We start from the raw sequence: 24351 nt of genomic DNA, 5'->3' as shown, positions 1-24351 counted from the left end.
TTCTTCAAGATATCTTATAAACTTTATAAGATATCTTATATAGTTTATAAGATATCTTATATAGTTTATCACCCCTAGCTTTTGGTGGGGTTCGTGTTGTTTATTCTTTGGTTTTCTATGTTGTGTCATGTGTACTATTGTTTTTCTGTTTGTCTTTTTCATTTTTAGCCATGGCGTTGTCAGTTTGTTTTAGATTTACGAGTTTGACTGTCCCTTTGGTATCTTTCGTCCCTCTTTTATAAGATATATCATATAGTTTATAAGATATCTGATATAATTTATAAGATATCTCAAATAATTTATCAGATATCTAATATAATTGTCTTTATAAGATATCTCATAAACTATATAAGATATCTTATAAACTATATAAGATATCTTATATAAATATTGTTCATAAGGTATCTCATTTACTTTATAAGATATCTCATTTACTTTATAAGATATCTTAAAAACATTAGAAGATATCTTATAAAGTATATAAGATATCTTTTAAATTTTAGGAGATATCTTATATAATATATAAAATATCTCATATAATATATAAGATATCTCATAAAAATGAAATTAAATAAGATATCTTATATATTATAGGAGATATCTTATATATTATAGGAGATATCTTATTTAGTTTATAAGATATCTCATAAAGTTTATAAGATATCTCATAAAGTTTATAAGATATCTTATATAGTTTAAAAGATATCTTATATAGTTGATAAGATATCTTCTATAGTTTATAAGATATCTTATATAGTTTAAAAGATATCTTATATAATTTATAAGATATCTTCTATAGTTTATAAGATATCTTCTATAGTTTATAAGATATCTTATATACTTTATAAGATATCTTATAAACTTTAGGAGATATCTTATAAATTATATAAGATATCTTATAAACTATAGAAGATATCTTATAAACTTTAAGAGATATCTTATAAACTTTAGGAGATATCTTATATAATATATGAGATATCTTATAGAAATGAAATTATATAAGATATCTTATATATTAAAGGAGATATTTTATATATTATATAAGATATCTTATATATAATAAGAGATATCTTGAAATTCGAATAAATAGTAAAACGGCTTGCCATAAACTTAACACATTTTATATACATTTAGAACATAGTAATAACATTATCATTAAATATTATCTATTATCATATCGGTCATATCAAAAAATCTGAAAAATGGTTTGTCCAAATTCCTATGTTTTGTACGGCTTTTTGAATTATTATTTTTGTACGTCTTCTTTCTCGTAAATGCGTTATGTAGTAGCAAAAATAAAAATAAGCTTGTTTAGACGTCATAATTATTTAGACTAGCATTGTTCCTGTTTTACGAAATAATGTACGCATGCTAATTCTCGAACTCAAGTTCATCGTCCTATTATTGGTAGGCCTTAAAACCTTTTTTAGAGAGTCGTTTCAAATCGAACCGTCATCAATCCTGTGTCATTAGTAACACAAAGTATAATGGAACTTGTACTATGTTAACTGTGAAACATTGTACATAAAACAAGGTTTCTCATTGAATCGTACAAGCTCCAACAACATATGTAACAGCTAAACACAATGTTTAAGACCATATCACTGTACAGTGTTTACCTAGTTTTGCTACTTCTTTTCGTTTTAGCTGTAATTTATTGGCTAGTAATTCCCATCTTTTATCTTCATTTAGGAACTTTTCTAATTTCCCATGTTCTTCGTTTTCAAGTGAACGTAGTTTTGTACCTATAAATACACAAAGTAGAGTTCTAATTTCCACTGCATTTTCATATCTTATCTACTCAAGGTACAAGGGCAAAAATTAAATTAAACAAAAAATTCTTAGATAATGACAGCTTCAAAGAAAATACAATGCGATTTCCGTTATTTCCAACTTTTCAAGGAACATAACTATTTATAATATTTGATCATGATCACACTGATTTTCAGAGGTGTCAAGGGCATTGCTGATATAAAACTATAATATAAGTTTCATAAAATCCTGGCTAGAATTGTACACATGAGTGCACTTAAGTCATATGAAACGAGTTTCTGGTGTAAAAATAATGTCAATCCAATTCTTGGCATGCATATATCATAAACTAAGTCTTAGGTTCACGATTGTACCATTTTTAACGTATCCATATCGTATTATCGTAAAAAAATATTTCACTTGAACATAATTGTTTTGAAAATGTGGCAGCTAATTGGTGGTCGTCTTATTTTCCATAAAATCAATATATCCTTGAGACAGAACTTCTAAAAAAAGTCGATTGGCACTGAGTTTAACTTTGTTTGTTCATGTAAACCTGTACTGTTAATTGAATAAAATGTTAGGATCCGCGGGGCCCAGTGTCTCGCCTACTTTGGCTTTTTCAATGTTGTCGCAGGCTCAACATAAATGTGAAAAAAGTATTAAAAAAAATCCTCTAGATGCAATATTTTGATTGTAAGAAGCTTCAGTCTGTACAATATGATAAAAATCCGGGATGGTTTATGAATTTAATAAATGTTTTAAAAACTGCAGAATGTATGTAATATTAACTGAAAAAAAACAAATTCCATTTATAAGTAATCTATGGAAAAACGGGAAATAAATTAAATTATGTTCAATATACTAGGTTTTGATCATAAAAAAAGCATCAGTTCAAATATGATACAAATCCAGTATAGTTTTAGAAAGTTATTAAACATTATAAACATTATAAAACTTTAAATACAGAGTGAATATGATGTTACCTGGCAGAAAACAAAGTTCATATATAAGTAAAATACAGATAAACAAGATATTTTTTTTAATAAATTGAATTCAGGATACTATCTTATGATCAATAAAAGAGGGACCAAAGATACCAAAGGGACAGTCAAACTCGTAAATCTAAAACAAACTGACATTAGAAATTCAGGATAATTTAATAAAGTAATTACATTTTTTTTTAATTCAACAACAGAGTGAATATTTGTGGACGCCGCCGCCATCATCGACAACGAAGACGAAATGTGGGATCACTTTTTCTCGCTTAATTAGTAAATTTCAATTTTCAATATAACCAATATTTCAAAGTGGGCATGATCACTCAGCAATGATTTTCGAAATCGTCAAAAATATATATGATATAAACTTATGATATAACTTTCATGAAAATCTTGCAAGAATTGTACACATTAGAGCGCACATCAGTAAAAAAAATTTCTTACAAAATATATTTCCAAGGGTTAGATCCCTTTAAAAAATAAGTCATCTGCACTGATTTTTGAATGTGTCAAACAGTTATCAAAGGTACCAGGATTATAGTTTAATACGCCAGACGCACGTTTCGTCTTCATAAGACTCTTCAGTGACGCTAAGATCAAAATAGTTATAAAGCAAAACAAGTACAAAGTCAAAGACATCACTGGTTTAAATCTATAACGTAAGTTTCATAAAGCTATGCCATGAATTGCAACATGAGAGCGGTAGTATTTCAATTTTTTATATTATCAACATTTCCAAGGGGCATTGCTCTTATTTAATATTTAATTTGCACTGTTTTTCGAACAAATCCAAGACATTACTAATATAAGCCTATGATATAAATTTGGTAAAAATCTGGCAACAATTGAACATACGAGAGCACCACCGACGCAATTTTCAATAATGACATAATTAATGTTTCCATTGGGCATTAATCTTTAAAAATAATTGATCGACACTGATTTTCAAACTCTTACAAGACAATGTTGAAATATTCATATGATATAAGATAAATTAAAAACTGGCAGGAATTGTACATTCGAGAGTGCTTACAAGACGAAATGGACGGACGCCAGGTATTTCTATGTCCCAATATACAAAAATATAAACATGACACTAATACCACATCATTTTATTTATATAAAAACTAAAAATTTGAACACTGCACAATCTTATAGAAGTATTTTAGTGTGAGAGGTGCGTGTTTCATAGCATAATTGTTGTAACAAATTTCCCCTTGTGTCCCAATTTATCATCATATTTCTCTCATAATAAATTGTACAAGACGACTACATTGTTACACAAATCAAGGTTGCCAAACACATATGACAGAGATGCTACTGTCCAAATCTTCATTTTGGATAACCTGTTTTCGTTGATGAATTGTTTCTTGTTTTCCATTTCCATGCACATAACGATGCAATTTGTTTTAAAATAAAATGATCGTTTAACAGGACCATTGTTTTTATATAATATAAAATAAGATGTAGTATGATTGCCAATGTGACAACTCTCCATCAGAGACCATATGACATAGAAGTTAACATAAACATTAAACTATAGCTTTTGTTGGAAAGGTTTTATCACCAATAAAGGTATTGCAAACAATATTTTTTAGATATATCTATTAATAAAAGTGTTTCAATAACAAAACTTATTAGCTGCAGTTAGAATATCATCGGTTGTTTTTCTTAAACCCATTTTCTGCAACCACTTGTTAAATAAAGTTGATATACTGTTTTTAAAACCTTTTGGGAATTAAAAATAATACTTACCTGTCGGCTCTTCTATCAAAGAAATGTTTAGCTTCTGTATTAATTCGTTAATTCCTACGGCCTGACATGTTTGAAAAAGTTCTCCCAGTGTTCTATCACTTACGTGGTCTAAAAACGTTTTGGCTGGGTTTTCCGCATTTTCTGAAAAATAATGCAAATATAATACTTGAGATCACTGAAATAGACAAGAGCACAATTGACACAAGTTAGTTTACTCGTAGTTTCATTATAGTGCACACTTGCCTTACTACATTATTTTTGAAATGTTATGTTGAAAGTCGATGTACAATGGGTTAAAAATCAGATAGTAATGTAATTTTTCTTACATATGTTATTCGAAAAAAATACTAATTCTAGTGTTATTGCTAGATAGATATTTTTAATTTCTGAAGTTCTGAAAACTAGGGGAAGGTTTCCATGGTTCGAGGAAAAAATACTGTGACTTAGAAAAAGTTGTTTTGTTATTGTTTTTAGTTTGCAAAAAAAATTGAACATGCTGAAATGTGTCACCTGATGTACCATGCTGTACTGACCATGATGGTTCATTATTGTACGTCTAAAGGATAGAGGCTTTAATTGCAAATATCGCATGAGCTTAAATTTATCAATGATTGTATGCAATAAGGTAAAGTTAAGATAAACACTGGCAGACATACATGAACACATTAACCAGATGCTCCGCAGGGCGCAACTTTATACGACCGCAGCTGTTGAACCCTGAACGGTTGGGGCAAGTATGGACCCAGCATTCAAGCTGGATTCAGCTCTAAATTTAGATTGTGATTAAATAGTTGACACAGCATATAGGTTTCTGACACAGAATGTATGTGGTCTAATGAACTTAAATTTGTTTTTGCCTTTAAGCAATCCACTGTGCTGTTGAATATTAATCCTCTCAAAAAAAATGTTTGAAGAAATTGTCTTTTTATTTATGAAATCCAAAATGTGAAAAATTGATCCCCCCCCCCACAATTCACATCCCCTTTCCCTTATTCAAAAACTGATCTCAATTTAAAATATCTAATGGAGTTTGCAACAACAGCTACTCATTTAAATACATCATAAAATATTAAAATGTAAAAAAAAGTGCTCGTTATCACTGAATGGTAAAGATTGTTTTAATTTATCAGTTTGTAGTAAAAGTGAATATACATTGTATATTGTATAAAACAATGATTTAAGTTGATTCAACTCCTATTCTGGACAAAGAAAGATAACTCCACTTGAAAATTTCTTGTTTCTACGCAAAATTGTGCAATTAGATATTTCTTGCTATTGCGCAATACTGTGCAATTGAAAATACTTGCTATTGCACAATACTGTGCAATTGAAGATTTCTTGCTATTGCGCAATACTGTGCAATTGAACATTTCTTGCTATTGCACAATACTTAATATAATAATTTTGGATCCTGTTTTGGACCAACTTGAAAACTGGGCCCATAATCAAAAATCCAAGTAGATGTTGAGATTCAGTATATCAAAGAAGCCCAAGAATTCAATTTTTGTTAAAATCAAACTTAAGTTTATTTTTGGACCCTTTGGACCTTAATGTAGACCATTTTGAAAACGGGACCAAAAATTAAGAATCTACATAGACGGTTAAATTTGGCATATCGAAGAACCCCAATTATTCAATTTTTGATGAAATCAAACAAAGTTTAATTTTGGACCCCGATTTGGACCAACTTGAAAACTGGGTCAATAATCAAAAATCTAAGTACATTTTTAGATTCAGCATATCAAAGAACCACAAGGATTAAAGTTTTGTCAAAATCAAACTAAGTTTAATTTTGTACCCTTTGGACCTTAATGTAGACCAATTTGAAAACGGGACCAAAAATTAGGAATCTACATACACAGTTAGATTCGGCATATCAAAGAACCCCAATTATTCAATTATTGATGAAATCAAACAAAGTTTAATTTTGGACCATTTGGGCCCTTATTCCTAAAATTTTGGGACCAAAACTCCCAAAATCAATCCCAACATTCCTTTTGTGGTCATTAACCTTGTGTTTAAATTTCATAGATTTCTATTCACTTATACTAAAGTTATAGTGCGAAAACCAAATGTCTTCGGACGACGACGACGCCAACGTGATACCAATATACGATCAAAATTTTTTCAAATTTTGCGGTCGTATAAAAAGCTTTCCATATATTAAATTTAGCTATCTTATGCCATTAGTATCAAAGAAATAAACTCAACCGTGAAAACGAAGTCACGGTCAAATTAACCCTGCCAGTCAGACATGCTAACCATGAACACAATTATTACATATAACCAAATATAGTTGATCTTGAACTTATAGTATCTGAAAAGGGGACTTAGTCTAAACAAAAGAACCTGCAAATTGATTAATGAACTATAAAAATACGACCAAAGACAAATGATACATGCCCCACAAACATGCATACCTTACAAGAATTCCATATACCAATTACAGTTAACCGTTTGATTATAGTATTTGAAAACAAACAATTACACAAAAACTAGAATAGACTAACATGTACTCATTACAATCATTCTATACAGCATATATAGTTGACCTTCTGTTGCTTTAAGTATATGAGATTTGGTCCTAATCGTGTAACTTTAACCTCGATCACTGTTCCATGAAATGAGGTCGAGATTAGGTTAAAATGGCTGACGGACATGTAGGCGTTGCAAGGAACCCATATACCAAATATAATTATCTTTTTATTCATTAGAGAGAAAATCACATCACAACAAAAAGTCAAACATTCGATGAACCTTGAAAATGACCAAGGACTGTGGACAAATTACAGACAGAAACTGTTTAACATAAAAGGTATGCCGCATCTAGGTCTTTTACCGTCTGAATGTACAGATTTATACATAACGCCATCAGATACTATTCTCTACGTCTCGCGTTCTGGATTGAAGTCGCACGCGAGACAACAACTTGAATATTTATATAAGATTTGAATAATCATGAAAAGATCATAAACGATTAGAAGCCTCTTATTCATGTTTTCTAAAGTTCTGTGAAGCATTCAAGTCATTCTGAAATTATTTGATATTATTGCAATTGGTTAAGAAAAAGGCTGGACTTGAATGATGTCACAACTTGCTTATTGTTGCAGCCATTACAGTCGGTGACTTGTGATTTTCTACATCTTTATTCTGTTTTTTTTTTAAAGATAGTATTGTCTGATTGGTTCCTTATTTAACATTGTCCATACTAGTATTTGAATATATTTTTATAAAACCAGCAAAGCTACTTCCTGTCATCATGATAACTGCGTTTAGTCGAGTAACATTACTTAAGTCAATCATTGGAAAAAATTGAGAAAAAATATGCGAACAAATTTTCGAAGATGCATCGATGTTTTCCATTTCACAATAATTTAATTTTGGATGTAACGCGTCTTCTGATTGGCTGACGTTATTTTGTTATGAGCCCACTGTTAAAAAAAACCGCTACGCGCGTTATTCAGTGTGCACCACATTTGTTATGTTATTTCTTCGTAGACAGAGAAAAAATATTACAGTCATTCCTTAACTAAACAAAAATAATGCTATCAGATAACTACATTCCATACCAAATTCTCTCATTTCTTTTCTTTTTAACCCCATCTTGTTCCCAATTGTTTCCCAATGTTTGTCTATGTTTAGTTCTAAGACTAACTGCGTGAAGAGCACATTTGGGAGTTCTTCTATTTCTTTTCCTGTAACGAAATAATAATTTAAGAAACCCTGTTACTTTAAACTGAACCTATTAAAAATCGGTTCCAGACCATATGAGTCAATCGTCACAACTCGTCTGATTCCGTACCTCGTCTTGATAGAAGGAGAGAAGCGGAGTCACCCGAGGATTGTCGATTGCATATGAGTATGATGGACCACAAGCGTATTGTCATTACCATATGCGTATATGCGTAAATCAGTATATATACTCATTTGGCTTAATGGACTGGACCATTTGACTATTTAGACCATATAGATTTTATTGGATAAATTCTAACTTCCTTCACAGGAACACACAGCTCGTTCTCTGAAAAGAAATTGACGGAAATAATCCTACTCTAAATCTTTGTTACATATTTGTGTTTTTACAGAGATTAAGATTATAACACAAATTTTACTACTGTACCCCTGTTTTTGACATTTTTACCTTTTATGTCTGTTTGTTTTGTTCACACATCGTTGTCGCTATAATGGAATTTGATGTGATTGTCATAAAAGTGAGAGGTTTAGCTAGCTATAAAACTAGGTTAAATCTACCATTTTCTACATAAGAACATGCCTGTAGGACCAAATCAGTAATATGAGTTGTTATCCATTTGTTTGATGTGTTTGAGCTTATGATTTTGTCATTTTGATTAGGTCATTTTCGTTTTAATTTTTTCTCGGAATTCAGTATTTTTATGATTTTACTATTCAAAAGTCGACAAACTTTACATGTAATTGTAATTTAATGCATACTTTTGTCACATACTATATATCTTTAAAACCATGTATATTTATTAAAGTTAACATAAAGTAAGAATAAGTATCAAACTTTCTATCTGTATTTTTTTTTAGAGAAAACACAGAGACCCATACCTTGGTACATATGATGTCAATGAAGAATGAAACCTTCGAAACCCTTACAATGTTAAAATGTATTAGCCGTATTGAATAGACGATAGTTTTGGTATATGATTTTGATTCAACTTATTTATGTCCCATCATAAATCCGGACTGAAAACCCAGAGCCATATCGGCTTTTGAAATCCGAACATTTGAAATCCGAAGATGTATAAGTACCGAAACCGTTGAAGAGCTATATGTCAGAACTAACTAAAATAAATAGCCAAATTCATCTAAAGCCAACTTTGCCTGAAGGAGTTGAAACCTTAGTTTCTTAATAATTTCTAAATTTATAAATGGACAATTTTAGTAAAGTTTGTTACATCATGTCAGTACCGAAATACTTCACTACTGATCTGATGATACCCTCCGGGACTGATAGTCCACCAGCAGAGGTATAGACCCAGTAATGTAAAAAATGTTTCACTAAGTGTCAAAGATATAACAGATGCAGTGGTGAGAGTTTCCGGGATAATTCTTGCTATTTGTAAATCTTATGATATTGATTTGAACAAAAAATGATAAGTATAGTAGTTAGTGTAAACAATATTTTTATTATGATAAATACAAGTATAAATTATAAACACATATTCACAATAAGGATCCAGAAACAAGCAGTAATTGCTTATATTAATTTCAATATAGTATAGTAGTTACTCCAAAAATTATTGATTTTATGCCGCAAGTTATATGGACTCGATCTTTACTTTATCAATGCTATTGTTATATCAAATTACTCACGTACCAGCGAAAAAACAACCAATCTCGTTTTGAGGAACAGTTTTTCTGTGGTTTTGACTGTGAGACTGCAAATTTCTGGCTGTTAAAAATTTCTACAAAACATTCTAAATAATTTTATTTCATAAAAAATAGTTCAAATAATAAAGATAAATGCGCAATTCTGTTGAAACACAAAATAAACAAACTTAATAGTAGAATCGTTCTACAAGTATCCTACACCTTGTGTTTAAATTTCATAGATTTCATTTACTTAAACTTAAGTTATAGTGCGAAAACCAATGTATCTTCGGACGACGACGACGACGATGCCAACGTCATACCAATATACGACCGCAAATTTTTTTTTTGCGGTCGTTTAAAAATTGACTTTTTCAACTGAAAAAGTTATCATTGATTATCCTATCTCATCTTTTCCTACAAAGCAAAACAAGAAGTCACAGTCTATGGAAGAAGCGATTCGATAAAAGTTTTTCTTATATCAACGAGCGATATTGTCTTATATCAACGAGTTGCATTGTGGGAAATTTCAGACGAATGTTAGCATTAGTACGAAGAAAGGCAGATTTCTCGGTATAAAGTAATGACTCTTTTCTTAAAACAGGGTGCCATTTAACACGACATACGTCTGGTGTATAATTGTCATACATTATTTTATGTAATAACAAGCAAGGTGTATTTAAACGAGCGAATTGAATTATTGAATAAATGAAACATAAATGCACGATTTATCATTTGTAGATGTATACATTCTATCAATATCATGTAGCAAATTCAGTGGAATGAAATTGAGATGTATTCAATTGTTTGCTACGCAAAAATCACCGATAGAATGAAATTCAAAACAGTGTGGCTGTGGTCATTGATTGACACATTAAATTCATCCATTGACTGGGACAATTTAGGTGAACTTTTGTATGTAACGACCACTGCTCACTCTGTACTTTTTAAAGACACTTAAACTATGGGGTCATCCAAGGTTCTCAACATCTTAATAACGTAATTCGAAAAGTTAATCAGAAATAACACGATGTTTGATTTATACCAATTATATAAATCAAAACATAAAGGTTATTCCTGATTAATTTTTCGAATTATTTTATAATTAAAGGCGTTAAGAATCCTTTGGTGACCCCACAGTTGAAATGTCTATCGTAGGTACGTTGTAAACATTGGTCGTTACAGACAAACGTTCACGTAAATTGTCCCAGTCAATGGATGAATTCAATGTGTCAATCAATGGCCACAGCCACACTGTTTTGAATTTCATTCTAAGTCAACGATACTGCTATATTTTTAAAAATCAATGCGATATTTGTCTTATATCATAGTGATGATTTTTTAATATAAAAATGATGCAATGGCGGAATTTAAATGCGGTTGCAAATACGTTTTCCAACCTATTAGATTATAATATACTGGTCACACTGCTTTAACCTATCCACCTTGGTAATTTCGAAATAGACAAAAATAGCATTACTTAAACGAAACATTCATTCAAACAATCCAATCCAATACAACTCCAAATTACAATAAATAGTCAAATGGTAAAATCAATAATCCAAACAAATTAAAATGTGCAAATGCTGATGTCCCGAACTTTGAAGATACCAGCTGAGTAGCCTCAGACTATAAATTGGACAACTTCAGATACAACGAAAATTAAAAATCTTATCAAACAGAAAATGTATTTATTATTAACATAGAAAAAGATATTGAGAAGAAAAACAGTTCTTTTTGGATATCAAAGACTTTCCCCGTTGCTAATACCATATCTCTATGAACATAATCTGCTCGCCGCGTGGACGCTCTTTCACATCGCGATGACCATGAGGGTATTCCGATGTATTGTTGCCACAGAGATTTGACTTTCGTTTTTGGCTAGTAACCGATCGTATAAATACGCGAACTTTTCCTTAGTCAAAAATAACAATCCGTATCGCTTGTTATAAATTCATTTCTTCAATAGGTACTAAGTAAATGTTTAGAACACAAATATATAAGATGAAAATGTCTTTTGACATTAGAAGTGTGTATACATCTTTTCTATATTCATACATTTAGATCGTTTAGTTGGAGGACTGAAAAGCAGTTATTTATAAGGGAAAATTTTAAAGATTTATAGATATAAGATGATGGTGCATGAGTTCGAATGAGACAACTTTCCATCAAAGAAATAATTTGTTTAAAGTAAATCATTATAGATCAAAGTAGGTCCTTATACACGGAGCCTTGGCTCACAGCGAATACCACGCTTTATAGGACAAGAACATTGCTAGTGTTAAACCATTCAAACAGGAAAACCAACGGTCTAATTTGTAAAATAAAGGAGATTCGAAAGTACAGGTCAGATTTTGTCGAATCAATCTGAACGAGGACAATATGATTCATCTTTGTCGCAAGTTAGTTTCATTGTTATCCAATGAAAGTCTTCCATGCGTTCGTTGCGAGCATATCGGATATATAGTATTTCGGTGCGTTCATTAGGAAATTTGCTAAATGTTATATATGTGAACAATCATTTGTTACTAAGCTATTTGATAACGGCATTGTTTATTTAACCCTTATTTGATGAGTTTTGCTTCCAAAACTTATTGAGAAATTTGTAAGATGTTACCTTAAACAATTTGAATTTAAGCAATGGTCTTAAAACTGCTTATTTACATACAATACTACTAAGAAGTAAAATCACAAAAATACTGAACTCAGAGGAAAATTCAAAACAGAAAGTCCCTTATCAAATGGTAAAATCAAATGAAAAAACACACCAAACGAAAAGATAACAACTGTCATATTTCTGACTCAGTACTGGCATTTTCAAGTTTTGAAAATGGTGGATTGAACCTGGTTTAACAGCGCTTAACCTCTCACGTGTATGACAGTATCACCAAATTCTGTCATATTTACAGCGATGCATGAACAAAACAGACATAATAGGTAAAATTGTCAAAATATGGGTACAACCGTCTAATATTAATACTAATCGGTACTAATATTGATACAAGAAAAACACTGCTATGATATTTTAAAAGTATCGCATTGTTTATTTATGTATATATAAGAAAAACACAGCACTTCAAATTTTACACGGACATAAACTTTAGCTTCTAACTAACTCCTAATGTATATTTAAACTCAATTGTTGTTTATATTTGAACAATAAGTTTTATAGTTAGTATTTTCTTAATTTTTCGTTGCCGAAAACAACATTTTCCGCATGGAATGTCTGCATATTTACAATTGATATTAAACAATATCGCTTTGTGATATAAGAAAAGTTTTTATCGATACACTTCTTCCATAGACTGAGTCATGCAGGTAAGGCAGTTTTTGCCTGACAAAACTTCTAGTTTTTCTTTGTGGGAAGACTATGAAAAGAAAAGAAATTGGCTCAATTTTATATGAAAAAAATGCTAGAATGTTTTTTTTTTACACACCCTAGTTTTGATTCAACCAAGGATTTGTATAGTGACTATACAGATCCTTGATTCAACCCTGTATAAAATCACTCGACTTTCAATTTTGTATGAACATTTAGGGAAGGAATCTGATTTCAAAATTAAATTGTATCATATGACGAGCCTAAAAATGGGAAATATGATCTGTTTCAATAGAAGTTCTGAAAAATGACTAGTTTAAGTTAAATGTAACATTCCCAGTTATGTCTAGAACCATTATTGTTCAAAGTAACTGTCATAATGAGTTTGAAGATGTACACTTCCAAAAGATATCACTTGATGAATTCTAGCAAACATTTCCAAACGCATATATTTTAGTATCTAGGTAAGAAAGGCCAAGTGAGCTTTTCACATCACTAGGCGTCAGTTATCCGTTGTTGTTAACATTTTTAAATTTCTCGCCTCCGAAACAAATGGGTCAAATTCAATCAAGCTTGACCACAATTGTTATCGTGTTTTATAAGTGTCCAATGACTCCGTCGGCAAACCAAGATGACTGACATTGCTAAAAATAGAACATTGGGCGAAACTGCAAGTTTTGTTTATCATATTGAAAATCGCAATAAATAGAGAAAATCAGACAGGTGCAGAAATATTTCGAATGTTAAGATCTACCTGCTGTTTATAAACGCCAAAATTGTCTGACGATTTTTTTTTTTTTTTTTGCTTTTAAATGTAAAGTTTTACCTTATTTCATGTTTGATTATTTCTATGAAAACTATGATAGATTGAGAGAAACTTTATTCGGAAGAAATATATGCAAGACAAATCTACAAATATGGCAAACATAAACGTAATCGTGAAATGACTCGTTTTTGGAGTCATTGCCCTTTGATTATGATTTTAACATAATGATGTGTTTTGCCCAATATTTTACAAACATCTTCTCCTCAGAAACAACATGTCCTAATTTAGCTAAACTTGGCCACAATTTTATTTGGTTAACTGTTTAAAAATGTATTTGGTGAACCCGTCTGGTTATCATAATTGCCGAGGTGGCTAAAATAGAAGAAAGGGGTAAACCTGTATCATCTTTAAAAAACGCAATGACAAGATTAAATCTAAGAAAGTCAGTTGTGATGAAAATGTTGAGATCTACATGCTATTCATTTACGGCAAAACTGTGAAACAAATTATTACAGGAGTTCTTAAAATTGCAACATCATTTTTTTCTTCATTTTAGTCGTATTTTGCATATCATAATATTTACAAAAAAGCTTATATCAAGAAAATGATAAGCAATAAAAAAAATCAACAAATAATTAAACATGGCTGTTTACCGAATTAGACTTTTTACCGGATTTGTTAAAACACAAGCAATACGACGGGTGCCACAGGTGGAGCAGGATCTGCTTACCCTTCCGGAGCACCTGAGATCACCCATAGTTTTTAATTGGGTTCGTGTTGCTTGTTCTTTAGTTTTCTATGTTGTGTGTACTATTGTTTGTCTGTTTGTCTTTTTCATTTTAAGCCTTGGCGTAGTCAGTTTATTCAAGATTTATGTGTTTGACTGTCCCTTTGGTATATTTCGTCCCTCTTTCTCTTTCATATATCTTATCTATCCAAAGTACTATGGTAGTAGTTTTAATATATTGAAAAACCAGATGCTCCGCAGGGCGTAGCTTTATACGACCGCAGAGGTTGAACCCTGAACGGTTGGGGCAAGTATGGACACAACATTCAAGCTGGATTCCACTCTAAATTTGGATTGTGATTAAATAGTTGACACAGCATAGGTTTCTGACACAGAATGAATGTATTCAAATGAACTTAAAATTTTTGTTTTGTCTTAGAGCAATTCACTATGCTGTTGAATATTAATCCTCTCAAAAAAATGTTTGAAGAAATTTTCTTTTTATTTATGAAATTTCAAATGAGAAAAATTGAACCCAATTTTTTATTCACATCCCCCTTTCCCTTATTCCAAAACTAATTTCAATTAAAATATTCTAATGGAGTTTGCAACAATTACTACTCATTTAAATACATCATAAAATATTAAGATGTAAAAAAAACTGCTTGTTATCACTGAATGGTAAAGATTATTTAAATTTACCAGTTGGTAGTAAAAAGTGAATATACATTGTATATTGTATATAACAAAGATTAAGTTGATTCTGGACAAAGAAAGATAACTCCAATTAAAAAAAATTCTTGCAGATATTTCTTGCTTACTATACTGGACAAAGAAAGATAACTCTTAATTAAAAATAATTTGCTATTTCACAATATTGTGAAATTAGATATTTCTTGCCATTGCACAATACTGTGCAATTGAAAAGACTTGCTATTGCACAATACTTAATATAATAATTTTAGATCCTGATTTGGACCAACTTGAAAACTGGGCCCATAATCAAAAATCTAAGTACATGTTTAGATTCAGCATATCAAAGAGGCCCAAGAATTTAATTTTTGTTAAAATCAAACTTAGTTTAATTTTGGACCCTTTGCACTTTAATTTAGACCAATTTTAAAACTGGGCCAAAAATTAAGAATCTACATACACAGTTAGATTTGGCATATCAAAGAACCCCAATTATTCAATTTTTGATGAAATCAAACAATGTTTAATTTTGGACCTCGATTTTGGCCAACTTGAAAACTGGGCCAATAATCAAAAATCTAAGTACATTTTTAGATTCAGCATATCAAAGAACCCCAAGGTTTCAATTTTTGTTAAAATCAAACTAAGTTTAATTTTGGACCCTTTGGACCTTAATGTAGACCAATTTGAAAACGGGACCAAAAATTAAGAATCTACATACACAGTTAGATTCGGTATATTAAAGAACCCCAATTATTAAATTTTGATGAAATCAAACAAAGTTTAATTTTGGACCCTTTGGGCCCCTTATTCCTTAACTGTTGGGACCAAAACTCCCAAAATCAATCCCAACCTTTCTTTAGTGGTCATAAACCTTGTGTCAAAATTTCATAGATTTCTATTAACTTAAACTAAAGTTATAGTGCGAAAACCAAGAAAATGCTTATTTGGGCCCTTTTTGGCCCCTAATTCCTAAAATGTTGGGACCAAAACTCCCAAAATCAATACCAGCCTTCCTTTTATGGTCATAAACCTTGTGTTAAAATTTCATAGATTTCTATTCACTTTTACCAAAGTGAGAGTGCAAAAACTAAAACTATTCGGACGACGACGACGACGACGACGACGACGACGCCAACGTGATAGCAATATACGACGAAAATTTTTTCAAAATTTGCGGTCGTATAAAAACCGAATGCTTCAGAGCAATTGCAATGTAATTTCAATTATAATTAGTTTTTCCAAGGGGCATAACTATTGAAAATATTTGACCAGAACTTATTTTCGAAAGAGTCAGAGACTGCTAATACAAACCTATGATATAAGTTCCATAAAATTCTGGCAAAAATTGAACACATGGGAGCGATAACATTGCAATATTTAATATACTCAATATTATCAAGGGGCGTAACTCTTTTAAAAATAGTTGTTTGGATCTGATTTAGAACTCGTCTAATACATTGCTTATATAAACATATATATGAGTTGGGTTTTTTTTCAAATCTCGCAGATTGGACACGTGAAAACTCTAAAGTTGCAATTTTCAATTAAATAATTTAATTTTGGATGTAACGCGTCTTCTGATTGGCTGACGTTATTTCATTATCAACCCATAGACATAATTTAGTCATGTGACCGTGACGTCATCAACGTTTTTTCATGGTTTTCTACGGTTTAAAATGGAATTTAGAATTAAATAATGAGAAATGACTGTAATATTTTTTCTGTCTATTCGAACTAACATACGAAATGACTTTTTAAGTGGTGCACACTGTTAAATAACCCGCTACGCGCGCTATTCAGTGTGCATCACATTTTTTATGGTAACTAATTTTCAAACTCGTCTAAAACATTGCTGATAAAAACCTATGATCTGACGCTAATATCCATGTCATAGCAATGTGACACAGGTGACAAAAAGGAAAAATGATCAGCCGAATAAGATTTACAAATAAGCCAACATACACGCAATTGTCAGTCGACTCCTTATTGCAGTTATCGCCCTTTCATGATGATTTATTTTACAAAAAAGCCATTGCTGAAGATGCAGGTGAGCGACACAGGTTCTTTAAAAACTACAGTTTACCCCCTTTTTATTTTAGTCTTGTTTATAAGGAAATTCTTATGTAAATATAGAAAATCTATTATCAACATTCTACATTTTATTTGTGATTTTTTTTTTAATATTTTATTCAAATATAATTTTTAGTCAGAATGTCAAAAACAAGTTAACCATCTGTTAAATTAAGTTTTTTGTACCTAGCCGTCTTGGCTTACTTTCAAAGACATGAACAAAGGAGAAGTATATATTTCTCTGAAACATAAAGAACATTACATCATTATTTTTGTATGAGTAAAAACTCATTTATTGATAGATTTCCCGACAATTCAATACGTGAAAATGTCTCGATGTGTCTTTTGTGTAAAGCTAAGAAAAACAGACCAAAACACAAAAAAAGTAAACAGAGCAATGAACCGTGAAAATGAGATCAAGGTCAAATTAAACCTGCGGGACTGACATATAGATCATAAAATATTTCCATACAGCTAATATAGTTGACCTATTGCATATAGTATTAGAAAAGAAAAAAAAACTTTGACCACTGAACCATGAAAACGAGGCCAATGACAGATGAAACCTGCTAGCTAGACATGTACACCTTACAATCATACAATACACCAAGTATAATAGACCTATTGCATACAGTATAAGAAAAAACAGACTTAAACACAAAATCATGAAAATGAGGTCAAGGTCAGATGCAGCTGCCAGTTGGACATGCACAACTTACAGTCCTTTCATACACCGGATATACTAGACCTATTGCTGATAGTATCTTAGATCTGGACTTGACCACCAAAAATCAACCTTGTTCACTAATCCGTGAAATGAGGTCGAGGTCAAGTGAAAACTGTCTGACGGGCATGAGTACATTGCAAGGTACGCAAATACCAAATATAGTTATCTTATTACTTATCATAAGAGGAATTACAAAAAATCTTAACTTTTATTCAAGTAGTTACTGAACCATGAAAATGAGGTCAAGGACATTGGACATGTGACTGACGGAAACTTCGTTGAAGCATCCATATACAAAGTATGAAATACCCAGGTCTTTCACCTTCTAAAATATAATGCTTTTAAGAAGTAAGCAAACGCCGCCGCTGCCAGATCACTATCCCTATGTCGAGCTTTCTGCGACAAAATCGCAGGCTTGACAAAAATCAAATAGAAATAATCATTATCATAAATTGTTTTTAAAAAGGGCACTTTTATTGCATACTTTACAAATTCTGTTTTTTTGTTACAGTTATGCCAACAAAACTCTCTTGTGATATACTTGAATAGCAAATACAGACACTTTTCAATACAAAAACATGAGCCAGATTTAGCTATTTGGAGATTTTAAAGCAACGTTTGAAAATTATTTTTATTGTGAACGGCGTCTCAAAATTGACCTCAATGTGTGATACGTACTCTCCTGACAAAAACATAGTAACAAGAAAAATCGAGACCAAGCAGTTGACCAATGAGAAAAGTGTACTTTTGGCTTTTTGCATTAATTAGTTAACAGATAAGTATTTCAAACAGCAGTATTATAAGGGATGCATATCCCTAATGCCGCAAGTGTGGTTGATTATGTTGCTGCGTCAGAGGGAATCATAGAAAAAGTTTAACTTCTAAGGTATCTAGATTCACTCTCTCCTTAACTGTAAACTTGTCTGCAAAATACTGCGAATAAAAAGTGATTCTCCTATCCAGTTGAAAAATATGACTCCTAACTAGTATATTTGAAATGACAGTTCAACATTAAATTTCAACATGCACTTTTATCAGACACCTCACAAAACTAATATTGCGTTTAATAAAAAAAAACATAATACTCTGCAGGGCGCAGATTCATAACCCTAAACTGTTGGAGGCAAGAATGGACACAACAATAAAGCCTGGGTGAAGCAGATCTAAATTTGGATTGTGATAAATAAGTTGACGAACCATAGATTTTTGACACAGAGTGGATGTGGTTTTTAAACTTAGTTATTGGAAATAAAACATTTACCTTTATGGTATAAAATATGGCATTTTGTTTTGAATTGGTCTTTAACCTTTTATTGTCGAATATAATCAATCCGAATACACGACCAGATAAACATGTCACAGAACCCCAAGAATTTTATTTTTTATGAAATAAAAGACTATAGATTAAATAAGATTGAAAATTATTATAAAAAAAAGTACATTGAGCAATTTATACAAACTATTAACAAATTATTGTTTGGTCTCCGTTAAAAATGTTAGGTTCATAACCCCTAAAATCAATCCCAAAATGTTTTTAATAGTAGAGTTATTAAATCATTTAAATGCTTTTTTTGGTCCCTAATTACTAAATAGCTACGATGATAACCACCAAAATAAATCCCAATTCTTACATAATGTGGTATGGAACCTTGTACAAGTTGTAAAAGATCCATACATTTATACAAAGTTCCTAATCAAATGTTAGAATCAAATACATCAAACGAATTGATATCAACTGTCATATTCCTGACTTGATACAGACATTTTCTTATTGGAAGATGGTTGATTAATCCTAGTTTTAAATCTAGCTTAACATCTCACTCTTATCCCGGACAGTCGCCTCAAATTCCGTTATATTGACAACGATGTGTGAACAAAACCAACAGACACAATAGGTTAAATTGTCTCAACTAGTGTACAACAACAACATGAACCCCGCCAAAAAATTGAGGGTGATCTCAGGAAGCAGATCCTGCTCCACATGTGGCAACCGTCGTGTTGATCATGTAAATAAAAAGCCGGTAAATAGTCTAATTCGGTAGGTCACATTCGTGAAAAGGGAGTTACGACACAAGGAACATATCTGATACCATCCGTGAAACGGATATTCAATAACGATCAAACCAACTCGTGATGGCGTCCGTAAAATTTACGAAGTGATGATTTCAACTTCATCATTTGGAACTCTTGATTTAACAGCTTCCTTGTAAGTAGCAAGCCTCTATCAAGAAAATCATGATACATGTATAAAATAAAAGCCCTTGACTATCGCATCAATAGGGAGATATATACTCCGTATGCAGGCGCTGCTGAAAATCTGTTCCATAAACATGTGTAAGGGTTTTGCGGAGCCCAGTATGTCGCCTACTTTTTCTGTAAGTCACAGGCTCAACAAAAATAGGGATGTCAAAATTTGGTAAAAATCCAGGATAGTTTAAGAAGGTTATATAAAATTTTAAAACTTTACCCACAGAGTGAATATAATGTTAATTGGCAAAAAAACTAAGTCCATTATAAGAAAAAATCGGATTAAAAGGATTTTTTTTTTATAAATTTTTTTTTGGGATACTATCTTATGATCGTAAACTAGCTCCTTTCCTAGTTTGAAAATCAAGGATGGTTTACAACAGTTTTTAGTTTTTTTTTTAAAATCACCATATAGTGAATATTTGTGAACGCTATCGACGACAACGCCGACGACGGAATGTATGATCGCTATGGTTGCTATTGCGTCAAAAGTCGCAGGCTCGGCAATAATGGAAAGGTCACAATTGGGAAGCCGAAATCATCTTTTGTCTTAAAGTTTTGTTTTGTTTTGTTTTCAACCAACCCTCATTCTCAACGTCGAGATGTAAGACAAGATATTCTGCAGACTTAACTGTATCAGTTGTATCCTTTATCTCTCTAATTAAAGTAGTATAAGTTGCCTTTATTAAGAGAATACTCTAAATAAAGGCAAACCCAAGTTGTAGTCTTTAAACCAGAAAACTAATTGTATTTGTAAGCACTTTTTTGGCCCCAAGTTACTTAACAGCTACGACAATAGCCACCAAAAAATAAATCACAACCCTTCTATTGTGGCATTGAACATTGTCCTAAACTTTGATTCAGATCAATACACTTATACTGAAGTTTTTGTCTGTGGACCAATTTATTGAGCATGACCCAGTAAAAATGCTAGTTTTAAGACCCTTATTTTAGCCCTAAATTACAAAACAATTACGACAATATACCCAAAATATGTTGTCTCGTAATGTGGTCAAGGTCCTATTTCAATAGACAAACCTTGGCAAATTTTAATACCTGTAAGATTGTTAGATCTGAAAAGTTACGCTGAATGGGATCCTCTGGCTATAAGGAGATATATAATAATCATAATTCAAAACATTTGCTGCACAGGAGGAGATATTGTATATGGAACTAAATTAAAATATATATGTGTATTCAAGAACCGATAAAAACACACTTTCGTGTTCAGCTTGGCGTTATATTAAACTAGCAAAAATACAGACCTCGAAGAAAATTAGAAACGTAAAGTCCCTTATATCTAGTTGTGATACTGATTCCGTCATGAATGTTTTTAAATTTTGATTTATTTATATGTTTCATAGTTGAGTGTGAATTCCATTTTCGCTGAACTTGTGTACACATTTAGTAATTAATAAGTATTTTATTGATAATTTAATTCTAGGGAAACGGCTTCACTGAAAAAGGAGAAAAGCTTAAATCGTGAAAATCGAACTTGAACTGTTACTTGTCATGATAAAACAATACACCAAATATCAAACAGATATCTTCAACCATAGAGAAAATATGTCTAGACAGACAAATAATGAAACATTCAAAGTCAAATATACCTTAGATCAATAAGTGACAATTTAATATATCAAAACATATACGACTTAAAAGGTAAAACATACCGATCGGTTTTAGTTTGTTACCCCGATTTTGTTTTTTTGTCCATGGATTTATGAGTTTTGAACAGCGGTATACTACTGTTGACATTATTTATTTTGAGATAACAATATAACATATTGAGATAAAACGATAACACAAGCACAATTATAAATGAAAGTAGATGTTCATTAACATTTAAAAGATAAGACAAAGGCAATTTAAAAGAAAATCATTATGATTTTATAAAATGATGAATGTGCCAAAGAGACAACAACCCAGAAAACAGTCCAAGGTAACAAATAAAGAATACAACACAGCAAGCATAGCAGGCACCCAAAAACGGTTTTCACCTGGCCCCGAAACAAAAATGTTACTTGTTCAGTAAAAATGAACGCCACACTAAACTCTTAAACATATAAATGAAGTAAAAAAGATTAGAGACTCCTGACTCGGGACAGACACAAAAATGAAGCGGGGTTAGACTTGTTTTGTGAGATCTCAAGCCTCCACTATTCATCTACCCAATATGTAGAATATACAAACATACGCACAGTAAAACGCATAGTAAAACTCAGTTATTTAAAAAAAAAAAAAAAAAAAGGTCCGATGTCAGAATAGGTAACATTAGAAACTAAGCAAAATAACATTGAATGACATATTTAATTTAACTTGACAAAGGACTACTAGCAGTTAATGACATGCCAGCTCCAGACCTGAATTAAACTGACTGAATGATTTTGTCTTCATCATTTGAAAATCAAGCGGTATAATTTTTATAGTATCATACATTCAAACAAGATCCCCTCATACAATATACATCAGAAGTACAAAACCCGTATCATGCCAAAATCTGATTTTTATTTCCGATGCAATGATCCTTTGAGTGAATCAATATATATTTTATAATATGCCATCTTTAATGACCTGACAACAGTATTGGAAAACAGTAACAGTAAAGCACACATCTACCTTATATCGCGCATATTATTCTATTTTTAGAAATTAAAATTCCAAAATAGAGTTTATTTTTGACACAATAAAAACCAATGTTATTTTTAAGTATAAAAAAGAAGATGTGGTATGATTGCCAATGAGACAACTTCAACAATGAGCAAAGCCCATACCCATATAGTCAGCTATAAAGGCCCCGATAAGACATTGTAAAAAAATCAAGCGAGAAAACTAACGGCCTTATTTATGTAAAAAAACGAAAAACAAATATGTAACACATTAACACACGACAACCACTGAATTACAGGCTCCTGACTTGGGACAGGCACATACATAAATAATGTGGCGGGGTTAAACATGTTAGCGGGATCCCAACCCTGGGACAGTGGTATAACAGTACAACATAAGAACGAACTATAAAAATCAGTTGAAAAAGGCTTAACTCATCAGATAGACAACAAAAAAAAAGTGGACGTGGCCGGGTAAGCGCACACTTATTTCACCAATGTCAGTGACATGCTTCTATAATTGAGAACAATTTTGGACACTCATATGATATGATTATCTGTGCGTTAAGACCTCAGGTTAAGACATCCATTTGGAGAAAAAACTAACATCCAAAACATCGAAAACAAATAATTTTTAAATGTGTTGATTGAATTAACATTTTAAATACGTACCAATTCACGATGCGAATTTGTTATCTCAATATCCCCTTGGGTAGAACTTCGAATGGTTGAAGTTGATGGTCTCACGTTCGCAATATCATCTCGAAGGTAATTGAATGACGTTTCAGATTGTTTTGACGATTTCGTCAATGATGGTGGTAGAAAATATTCCCGGATTTTAGGAAAGTCTTTTTCGACTTCAGATATAATTTTCTCTGCAATTTTATGTATACCTGCAGCTTTCGAATTTTGTAAGCATTTCAAAAAGCTTACGGAAAAATGCAAGTTTTTGTTATTGTCATCAATTCTTCCAATTACTTCTATAAATCTAGCGATGTCTTCTTTCTTGTCTGAATCTCGAAAGCGAGTTATTTCTTCAGTGCCCGAAGACGGAAAATTTACTAGAGACAGAATGTCATCTACTCTAATGTTTCCTCGAAGGTCTGGAACATATTTATTAAGTATTGGTTGCAGTGCCGCCATGTTTTCAACTTTCGTTTTCAAACTTGTTGATATTTACATCTGGAGAATAAATCTTAATATATGACATGCATTAAGTCATACAAAAATTATCAGTCCTGAAGATCATCATTTGAAAATCCACTAACCATTTCTTCATAAATGGTATGATATAAAGAGATGAATATATGGTCCTGCATTTGTTTAGTTGAACATGCGACCGGTA

The 24351-nt window shown here is 31.4% G+C and overlaps 1 protein-coding gene across 1 annotated transcript in view; it reads right to left on the bottom strand.

The window, feature by feature from the left end:
• Positions 1-24351, bottom strand: part of LOC134705016 (uncharacterized) — a 33609-nt gene extending 9258 nt beyond the window's left edge. The window contains exons 1-5 of the mRNA XM_063563785.1: positions 23679-24351; positions 9853-9940; positions 8078-8203; positions 4509-4649; positions 1620-1745 (exon numbers count right to left, since the gene is read on the bottom strand). Coding sequence (XP_063419855.1) covers positions 1620-1745; positions 4509-4649; positions 8078-8203; positions 9853-9940; positions 23679-24149 — 952 coding nt within the window. The 5' untranslated portion in view covers positions 24150-24351. The remainder of the gene's footprint in view (positions 1-1619; positions 1746-4508; positions 4650-8077; positions 8204-9852; positions 9941-23678) is intronic.

The sequence above is a fragment of the Mytilus trossulus genome, chromosome 2, assembly GCF_036588685.1.
Source record: "Mytilus trossulus isolate FHL-02 chromosome 2, PNRI_Mtr1.1.1.hap1, whole genome shotgun sequence".
Classification (NCBI taxonomy): domain Eukaryota; kingdom Metazoa; phylum Mollusca; class Bivalvia; order Mytilida; family Mytilidae; genus Mytilus; species Mytilus trossulus.
This window is presented reverse-complemented; position numbering and strand designations above follow the sequence as displayed.